Consider the following 10,997-nt stretch of genomic DNA (forward strand, 5'->3'; position numbering starts at 1 on the left):
ACCCAGAACACGAAAATGGTTTACCTCTGATATTTGTAGCATATAGTCTGCAAATCAAATTTCATATATTGCACTTGGAACCCGAGAGTGGTTTCCTTCTAAATGTGTCATTAGATGAACCCAAAACTGCAATTTTATTGTTACATTTTGAACACCAAACTGATTAAAATTAAATAACTTGAGTGTTAATCTGTACGCAAGTCCCAGCTTAAATTATAGTTACACGCGGAAAAATCACAAGGTTTTCCACAGAATTTTGCAGCATTTTAGAATTTTAGACTCCAATATGAAATTCAGAACGGTTTCGAATTTCATCCGGCATTTGAATCACAACACTGGTTTTAACTTAGTGAATCTGTTCCCAAGTTTAACTATACTACACCCAGAACTAGAAATGAGCACCAGAAGAGAATCGTTTCCTTTGAAATGTGTCAGCAGATGAATCCCCATCTGGAATTCTGCGTATCAGTCAACCAATCCACCAACTTGAATTATAATTATTCTATTTTTTTTATAATTGAGTAACTTTTATAGTAATACTAGTGGATCCCCTGCAATGCTTCGCTATTGCTAATGTCTTTCTCGGGCGCCTCTGAATTCTTCCACCATTCACTACTGTATACCACAATGTTACTGTTAAAAAACTACATTACATCGACATTACTCCGTATCTCATTACGGTGCAGAGATAATGTGTGAAGTATTCCTCAGGCGTCCCCAACTTTTTCTACCATTTAAACGTCTCTAAACACTCCTGGCACTAATAATGACAAACTTTGAAACTCACAGCGATATGGGTCAACTACTTTTCGAGTTTTGCACGCACAAACATACACAGGCTGAATTTTTATACATTAAGATTAGAAACCAGTTAGAATTTGACTCAATCATTTGGAATGCATTTTATAATATAAGATGTTGTTCTGCCACAGACCACCTTCTATGGAAGTTAAAATTTGTTGTTGAATGTATTTTTAGATGATCTGAAAAAAAAATCGTGCGCAATCTATTGGGTCCAAAACTATCCTATATTTCAAGTTGGAACCAACCATACACATTCACAAAATTTCATTGAAATCAGTTGGGCAGTTTCGGAGATTAGTGTGTACAAACACAGTGACCCGTGATTTTTATATAATAAGAAGTTTATATCATTTTTTAAATTGCGGAACACGAAAATGTATTTATTTAACTAAAGTAAAAATGTATCTGACATGCGGTGAAGAAAACCGTTCTGGCAATCTGAATTCAAGTTTTATTTTTTGCAAAAGTTCTCGCGGGCTGTAGTTTAACTACCCCTGATCTACATGGAAGGCATTTCTATTCAGAGGTTGTATAAATAAATAAAGTAAAAATTTGTGATCAGAATTAATCAAAGATATTCGAATACAAGAAGATACGCTGTGAGGATGGCCTGCCATCGGTGGATCACGGTCTATTGAGCGTGATTTTAATACGCAAAGAATGCGTTGATTTAGTTATGATTTAGTGGATTTAGTTCATTTTGTGTTGTCACCGAGCATAGTTAGCACTCGTTTTATTCAAAATGCTTTCATGTTCAGTGCGAATTTGTAAAAATGCGACACACTAAGTTGACTAAGTGAACTTCAAAACTAATGGAATATCATTTCACTAGTAAATACAAAATTAATATACAATATCAATTTTTAATTATTTTTAAAAGTTTTTATTGACGTAAGCCCCCGTACGCTGGCTGCGAGGTTATCATGGTCGGTACATAAAAGCTAGTAATGGGACACAATTACGTTTAAATACAGAATATCAATATTTCATGATACATTTTTTTTTAAATGTACTATTTTTGTTGATAATTATTGTCGAAGACGCTGATGTTGATAGAAAAAAAATGAAATGTTTTTATTTTCAAATACAAAATATTATTACCTATGTTTTGTTTTTACCTATGAACTTTGATTAGAAAAATGAAATTTGAATGCATCTTTTACCATCTACCGACATAAACAGTTGTTTCTTGCAGTAATTAAGTTGAAACAAAGTGTTGTGTAAATAATTTGTGCGTGTTAAAAAGTAAGCGGCATAAGGACACTTTACCCCTTCAGATTCACAACATACCCCAATTGAGGATGCCAGCCTCACTGTCTTTAGACGGTTGGGAGCAGTTACTCTTGTGCGGTTTTCACATGAAAAGTGATTTTTTATTTTTGTTAGGTAAAATATCTCCCGTAATAGCGCAAGTTGTCGTGACGTGTAGGCACGGGAATATGTTCTAGTATCAGTGCCAACGAAATTAAGATATTTTATGTGTGTGTTTGGAAAGGGCGGACATTTTAGCATAAGCGAAGGCGTGCAGTAGTATTGGTTAACAAAATCGGCGACATACAGTTCAATAGTAAAAATACTTGACAGCATATCCCTTGTGTTCTAATATCTTTGGAATTAATAATACCTCCATGGCGGATTTCTGACAACAAACAAATTTCATAGACAAAGTGAGTAGCTTGGCATTGCCATAGTTGAAAAATAATATACCATTTAAATAAATTACTAGACTAATTTGCTGCACCGTAACTGAAAAACCCTGTGAAAAAAACTTTTTAAAAAATAAGCCAAATAAGTGGAAGGTTTTTATTCAATTTTTTTACAATAATATTAATTGTTCAGAAGATGAGGAGGAAACTTGAATGAATATATGTAATTGCTATTCTGAATGATAAAGGTGCACAATTTAAAAGTTTTAAAAACTAAAAATTATGTTGCTAGTTTCAGAATAAATGTGCGTTTACTATGTAAGCGATGAGGCAGATGAGTGGCTTTGTGGTGATTTAAGCCTGAAAATGATTTTATGAAACAGTATGCTTAATAAGATGATTATGAAAATATAAAACTTGATCATTTATGTCTTGAACTGGATTCCAGCAACATTTGATCATTTTAACTTTCTTTATTATAAACTACTTCAGTTAGGTTTTCCAAGTACATAATAATATGTATGACATAATTGGAGTATAATTCGATAGTTGTAAAAAGGTCTCACTTCAAAATCTCCTAGGTGACTAGAAATGAATGGCGCAATGTTTTACAAGGTAAAACAGAACGGTCACATCTAACAAGAAAATATTTATCGCAAATATTCTGTGGGCGAAAGGAACAATGGAATGAGTCAATATTTAGCACATGCAAATTTGGTCCTTAGATGCTGTATCTAAGGACCAAATATGCATACACTAATTATTATTGACTTAATTCGTTGTTCTGAGGAATGAGTCAATAATTCTGTTGTTCTACGCCCACAGAATTGATCCTAATGCATAAACCAATATTTAAATAGTGAAGCTACGGGTTTTTGAGTTAATCTCTCTACAACCTTAATTTTAAATTGATTTTAACCTTTACAACATTGGCCTTTCCAACACGATCTATCTCATAATGCGGCACATGTGACATCCGCTTACGGTGATAGCCGCCGATGGGTCAGATATATTATACAACAGTTACGCAGATAAGGCTAAGCAAAAAGGTTTATAATTATTTCCTAAAAGTAAATTGATGACAAATGTAAATATTTTAACAAATATGTATGTATAAGAATTCATGCTGGTGTGTTTATCATTAAATTCATAAAGCACTTTTTTGTAGGTTTGATCACTATTTTACATTCTGGCATCACAGATTAAATATTGAAAACTTTATAAATATGTGTGTTGTACAATATCGTATTATGTAATACAGTTAATTTAGAAAAGGAGAACGTTCCCCAGACATATTTTAAATTTATAGAAAAATTAATTAACATGGTAATCTTTAAAATTTGATTGTGTAAATAGTATAATACTTTGCAATATCAAAAAATCACGATTCAAATACGTATGTAAAAAGAAAATTATTATTTTTGTATGCAAAAATGTGTGTACATAATAAAGAAAGTGCGCACTTCGACCGGGAATGTTCTTCGGGGCACTAAAATATAAAAAGTGTTAAATGTATTTATGTATTAATATCGCTATCGCTATCCCTATTCGTAGTGCCATGTCACTAACAGATAAATAAAATAGAACCTCATTCCCAGTACAATATTCATTCAGTCGCACTCTCTATTTCATTGATAACACTTTCAATAGATTTCTTAACGTTTTCTTTTAAATCTTGTTTGTCAGCGATGCACCGACCCAGGGCCTGGTGGACCCCCTGGTCGTGCAGGTGACTACACAGCTCTCTACTTTTGATCAGTATTGTTATGAATTTGCAGATATTCTCCAACATTTCCAACTGCAACACATTTAAGTTTGTTTCTATCATGGTCTTCAGTTGTTTCCCGACTTCGGCTTTGATTAGGTCTTCGGTAAGTTTGGCGGCTGAAGAGCTGACTTCGTTGGTGTCCTGATACGATTCTGTATCCAGTATTTGATTATTGTCGTTTATTTGGGTCCCTCGGTCAAGAAAAGCGAGGCACAGGATGGTGAGGGAGATGATGGCTTCGTTCTGCATGATGACGTGGGTCCCTACCAGCATGTTGACGAGGCAGCTCACGCAGCCCTCCACCTGGAAGATTCAAATAATTATCTGTCATTTAACTGTTTCCTTTCAATATACAGCTACTTTATGACAAAATCAGCTTTTTAATTGACTTGAGATTGTGTCAAACTCACTTCCCAGTTAATCTGACTGTCTTCACTATGGCTGAATATCCATCAAATATCTTCAGTTAATTCTGTCCATTAAATATGTCAGTTACTTCTTAATGTATTGTACCTGGAGAATTTTAAAAAGTGCCTGTGTGGAGTGCAGCTGGCGGATGCTCCAGGCCAGCAGGCGCTGCGCCTCCCCCGTGACCCCTGGATGCTCCCAGCGTGCCGCCCACTGCGTCACCTGTTCCAGCATCCCGCATGACACCAGCTCCATCGCCACTGATTCTGGAAACAAACATAATTGTAATTAATACTAAGTTTCAAATTAATGTGGTAGAGAATAGGTAAGTTTACAGCACACAAAAGCAGGAGACCCTCGGGATGTCTGTGTAGGCCAGTTTTGTGAAAGGAAAGGGGAAATTTTACATAAATTGGCTAAATATACTAAATAGGACTACTAAAGAGCTAAAAATACTCTCAATAGCTGTAAGAAGATGCCTCCATACTTCTAAAGGACTGCAGAGGTCGAGTAAAAGAAGTAGTTACAACAAAAATAACTTTGGACCTACACTAGAAAGTGGATTATGCAGAACTAAAATGAACAGTGAACTCGAGAACCAAACCGGCATGAATCAGCTTAAGATTCTGTAGAACTAAAAGACTGCGATGTACTACGACCCCAGGGTGTCCCAGTGGAAATAATCCAGAGGCAGACTGAGGAAGAAGTGGACTTCATGACTGACTGGAAGGTCTTGCAAGGACCATGCAATGGATGATTAGAAATTAATAATATTTATAGTATATATATACCTTGTTTATCAACCAGCATGCGCAGAGAGGCCAAGAGCTTAAACACAACGTGGTATTGGGTAACTGTTGGCAGCATTTCTGTCAGCACAGGCAGGATCCCTCTCTCTATGGCCAGGGGTTTGTTCTGCTGCGGAACCACCAGGTTCCTGAGGGTGCTCAGCACGGCGTGCTGCAGTCTTATGTCGTCTTCACTGCTCTTATGCGAGATGAGGATGTCTGAAATCAACAGTGTCAACAAATGTCAACAAAAGATTTAGGCTAATCTACATGGCTGTCGCGCATGTGATCCATCTTGCAGATGTTGCATTATGTGATCTAAGAAGTTTCACTAAAAACTAAAAAACATTTACGGTTCCAGGTCCATCCTACAAACAGGATGAACGAAGGATCAGGGGCTGGGGTCTATCTGCGGGGATCCAAGAGGGAACTCAGTATACCGCTAGGAACACATTGCACTGTGTTAAGCACAGTTGAGGTGAAATCCATCTTAGCCTGCACGAAGGAGAATAACTTATACAATATCGGGTACAGGAATAAGAACATTAGCATATGTTCTGATAGTCAAGCAACTCTAATGCTCTAGACTGGTGTTGGAATGCAGGGCTATTCTAATAGAACTTGTTATCATCAACAAAATAACCCCGATCTGGGTACCAGGACATAAAGGTATCGAGGGTAACGAGCGGACTGACAGACTAGCAAGGAAAGAGACGGACGTTCCACTTGCAGGATCCGAGCCGGCCGTAAGATTGGCAGCTTGCTATACCAAACTACATACTGAAAGGTGGATCAAATCACAGCACTGGAAGGCATGGGAGAGGGCATCCACAATGAGACATACCAAAGTCCCTTGACGAACCAGGCAACCAACCAACTACACTCAATATGAATGGAGGGAACTGGTACAACTACTAACCGGACACAGTCACCTCAGCAGACACGTGCAGAGGTTGGAAGTAAAAAATCAATAGATGCAGGAAATGGATGAAGAGACTCTAAATCACCTATGGTGCCTATGTCCCGCCCCTGTGGGAACACGGCTCAACTACCTAGAAAGCGGGTGGACAAACTGTGCAACCAGGAGACAACCAAATATCCAATATCCTACGGCCTGAGCAATGGCGGTTCGTGATCTAAATCATTTTTAGTTCAACATTAAAGCGATTTAAAAAAATTAGCTTTTTGTGGGCAACTTTTATTCTTCATCGAATATATAGAGTCACATCATTTTAAAAGACTGCAGATCACAATTGTTTGTTCATATATGAGTTCAAAAATAGTCACAAAAAAATATAGTGCCTATTATACTAGCGACTTGAAATAATACGTCCACTGACTATATATACATATGCATATGGATTAGGAATACATAATGTTTAATAAGTGGAATTGAATAAAGAAATTTAAAATTTTAAAATAACAGTTTGCTTAAAATCAGTGCATTCTAGAATATTTGTAAATGCTATCAAATACCAAATAATTGTTGAAATGCAGAAACAAGTAAACAAATGTGTTATCATTTACTTGATAACTATAATATTCTTATAAAGGTGAATAAATCTGCGTAAGTTGCCAGGTTCAAAGCCCACAGATGCAGAGCAGGTATTACGTCACTTGAATGCATTCAGTGATGTTTATAAAGTTTCGGTTCCGAGTCCAACAACTTTAGCAGCGCACTTAAATAACGAATTTTGGCCGTGAGAGAAATACTAGCAACAGTTGCTAGTTCGAAACAGACTTTATGTTGTATGAAATATTCCATGGGTTGTTTTTTAGCTTCCTTGTGCATTCTGGAATCCACGATGGGCCGGATTCCATTGATGGATTTGTTTACTATGGAGTTGGGGGCGGGATGTTCATTCGTACAGGCGGATTTCTTTACTATGGAGTAGTGGTGCGCTGTTCAAACTGTAGTAATTTTCGATTTTATTTTTGGAATAACTTAATGAGTAAAACCTCAAATTGTAATATTTAATTAACTAAAACAATACATATTAGCAATTCTTGAATGAAAAATCAGAAACTTGAACCCAGGACGCTTGCCTTGCCGGGGAACAGCTCTACCAACTGAGCTAATGGGACCCTATCTCCTTCGGTCATATTTAACTGTATCATACTTCAAATAAGAACTACCAACATTATCTTCATTTTCTCACTGCACATTTTTATTGGCTGCTATCTTTATGTGCAAGGCAAGGGTCTTGGGTTCAAGTCCTAGATGTGACCGAATCTGTTTCTGATTTTTCTGATTCAAATTTTCGTTCAAGAATCACTATTATTGTTTTCGATAAATAAGTAATATTATTATCCAAGTGAGTCAAGACTCGCGAATAAGTCGAATAATTGCTTATTTAGGAGTTCACCCCACACGTTTAGTACTGCGCCACTGGGCCTCAGCCTGGGCTCACGAGAACTGTCAACAGTCTCCATATTATTAAAATCAAATGAAAACACATACAGCATTATAAAGGTTAAACAATTTATAAGACTAGATTTATTAACATTCAGTAGTAACAGGAATTAGGTAAACATTTAATTTCAAAATTATGCAAATTTACAACTCAATGAAGCACAAACTATCACATTTTCAATTAAATAAACATTTGTACTGTGTGGAAGAGGTTTGTAGGAGGATGGAAAGGCCTGAGGACTGGAGGGAAATGGCGAAGGACCAAAACATTTGTGAAGGAGGGCAAATCCCACCCTGGAATGTAGCGTGTCAAATGGTGATAATAAAGATTTGCACTTCATGAACCAATCAAGAAAGAATTACAAATATCATTCAAGTTTGTATAAATGTTACAAATGTATCACATTTAATCAGTTAATCAATTGAAAATGTTCCGTGGAGTGTGGATACTCCCACCGTCTTGGGGACTAGAGGTGAGGAGATGCGGCACGGAACAACGCTCCATGACAAACCTTGCACCGGTTAACACTGTATCATTTACTCACTTCATTATTTTTTCAATAATAAACGCATGTGAGTACCAAAACATATTTTATTTCATACAGAACCATTCCTTCTCAGGCACAAAAAAATTTAGATTCTGAGAGTTCATGTTGTCAAATAAGGGACAGAATTATCTCCCATAAATTTGATGACCCCAACGTAATCTGAACATGCATCCTTCTGATCTGGAGTCAGAATATAAAAATAAAACTTACTTAATAGTTTAGCGAACACTCCGGAATCCATCATATGCAAGCAATGGGTGTCTGTCCGGGCAAAGTTCCCCAGAGCCAAGACTGCCGTCGTCACCAGATCTGCGTCGGCCGCGTCCAACCACTCCACCATAGCTAGGTACACCTCCCCGTTGCCGTTCCCGTACAGGAGGTGCATAGAATCATCTGCAATATGACTAAAATGTAAGCATACATTCCAGAACAATCTATAATTAACATTCAAGGTAGGTTCAGACACTGTAACATTATGATTCATAGTAGCTATGAGTCACTACTACCAAAACCAGATTGTGTCTCATTTATTTATGTGAGCATTCCTGGAATTGCTGATAATAGAGACAGTGGCACCTGACACCTGGCACACACATATAGACGTGAATACTGCACTGATTTAGATTTACCTCCAGTTAGTACCAGCACTATGAGGTCGCACGCCAGCTTCATGACGGCGCGCTTCTCTTCATTAACAGCCAGCGAGCTGTGCTCCTGAAGCAGGCGCCATAGCAACTGGGGAACCTCGGCTTTGGCAAGAACATTCTTCACTTCATCTGCAACACAACACAAGCATGACTTCAGGCCATATGCACTTAACATAAAACTATGGTAAAGTTGCCAAATTCCGCAACGCACATAATATGCTATTTTTTTTTGCGTATTTAAGAGTGCATCGGAATTCGGCAACATTACCAAAACCATCACTGAAAGACCTCCAGTAAAAATAACTCACCATGCTCCGCCTGTGCGTGCAAATGTTCCAAACACATCTCAGATATTTCAATATTCTCAGTTTCCTTTAAAATTTCCACTACCAAAATATTGAAGTCTCTCTCCAAAACAATAGTTGGTTTATTGTCTAAAATAACACTCACAACAAGAAGAGACATGCTCAAGCACTCCTCATTGTGCTCTTTAGATTCAAATGTCATGACGTTGCTCAGCTGCTGTAAGATATTGGCTTCTAAAGCTGCCTCGATGTACGTGCTCCCTCCCAGAAGTAAGTTTAGCAGGAGTTTGCAAACACATAGTCGAACCACCGTATATTCAGATTTCAAATTTTCAAAACTCTGCATCGACTTTGGCAACAGTTCTACGATGGAAGATGTTCCTCCCAAAGTCAATATCAGATCACGGCCAATAAAATTATCGCAACAGATATTTCCTAGTGCACGACATGTCTGTTTTATAAGTTTCAATTTGGTCTCTTCCATTGTAGACTTCAAAAACTGCAACAGTCTGCTGATGATTTTGTCTTGCGAATACTTCTTTCTCTTCTCTTCGCAGATGGATTGCTCGGCTATGGCTTGAGTAACTAAACATTGTATCTCTTCATCATCCGCCTCTAGGAGTAAGGTTAAGTTGTCAACAATATCATCTTTGAAGTCTTTTCCCTCTACAATGATTTTATGGAGTAAATCTTTTATCTTAACATTGTTTTCTGCATTTTTAGAAGATGATATTGCGATTGATAGGTCCGCAGCTAACGTATTTTCAGCTAAAAATGTTTTTCAAATTATTTTAGATACCAATAATATTATAAAGAACGTCTCATAAAATAGTATATCTAGAAGCACTTACCATTCATTGTTAAAGTGATTAATTAGACCAGTATTACAACAACTTAACTCCCATTTCAATACCACACCAATATACCAAAAAAATTAAAAATTGACAGTCAATCTCCTCTAAAACCTTGCGCACCATAAATAATAATTGTACACATCCTGAAATTTGACGTTTGAAACTTTGTAGAGGTCAACACGTTCAGGTAGGTACCTAACCACCGCCTACTTACTAAATGCAAAGACAAAATAGAACATAGAACTAGCCGGTGACGGTGAATTAGTGATGGGCAGGATCAAAACATTTACACGATCGAAATATTTTAATCGAAACATCAAAGAATCGAATGATTAATCGATTTAGTCGCCCGGAGTTCAATTGTGATTTCGAGCGATTCTTCACAGAATCGATTTGTCCATGACAACGAATCTGAATACTTCGATGGATCGATGAATCATCGAGTAAATCATCGATGATTCATCGATTGTGCCTATCACTACCATAAACCTAAAAAGCCCAGGGACAGAGCATTGGTGCGATTTTGTATGAATGGCATTGAAGCCAGACATGGACCTAAAAAATCCTGGACAGGGCATTAGTGCGGTTTTGAATGCCAAATCTAGGGTGAGGGGAAATAAAATTATCTGTCAGCCATCTTGTATAACTAACTTTTGAATTGATTCGTATGCTAAGTGGTGCATAATTTTTATTTTCTTATTTTTGTGTTGTTAATGCACTTAAAACATTAAAAAATTTAAGCAGGTTTTGATATTTTTCATACGTCTTCCCCTCACCCCGCAGCTTCAAGTGTTTCTCAAACAGTTCCGTCCAGAG

General features: G+C 37.0%; 1 protein-coding gene across 1 annotated transcript; it reads right to left on the minus strand.

The window, feature by feature from the left end:
* Nucleotides 1–2,601: 2,601 nt before the first annotated feature.
* On the minus strand, nucleotides 2,602–10,383 carry vimar (visceral mesodermal armadillo-repeats). The gene is made up of 7 exons (XM_089638515.1): nucleotides 10,179–10,383; nucleotides 9,331–10,095; nucleotides 9,005–9,151; nucleotides 8,586–8,768; nucleotides 5,418–5,633; nucleotides 4,732–4,892; nucleotides 2,602–4,521 (listed from the first exon to the last, which is right to left on the minus strand). Exons 1-7 carry the CDS (start codon nucleotides 10,183–10,185, stop codon nucleotides 4,057–4,059), a joined length of 1,944 nt encoding a protein of 647 aa, XP_089494641.1. The 5' UTR covers nucleotides 10,186–10,383; the 3' UTR covers nucleotides 2,602–4,056.
* Nucleotides 10,384–10,997: the final 614 nt, after the last annotated feature.

This window comes from Hesperophylax consimilis, chromosome 1, assembly GCF_061612785.1.
Source record: "Hesperophylax consimilis isolate HC1 chromosome 1, BYU_Hcon_1.0, whole genome shotgun sequence".
Classification (NCBI taxonomy): domain Eukaryota; kingdom Metazoa; phylum Arthropoda; class Insecta; order Trichoptera; family Limnephilidae; genus Hesperophylax; species Hesperophylax consimilis.

Coding starts and splice junctions, on each gene's coding strand:
- vimar (XM_089638515.1), bottom strand. Junction 4,893..5,417: donor CATGCTGGTTGATAAACAAG/GTATATATATAC, acceptor GTTTGTTTCCAG/AATCAGTGGCGATGGAGCTG. Junction 4,522..4,731: donor CACTTTTTAAAATTCTCCAG/GTACAATACATT, acceptor TGAATCTTCCAG/GTGGAGGGCTGCGTGAGCTG.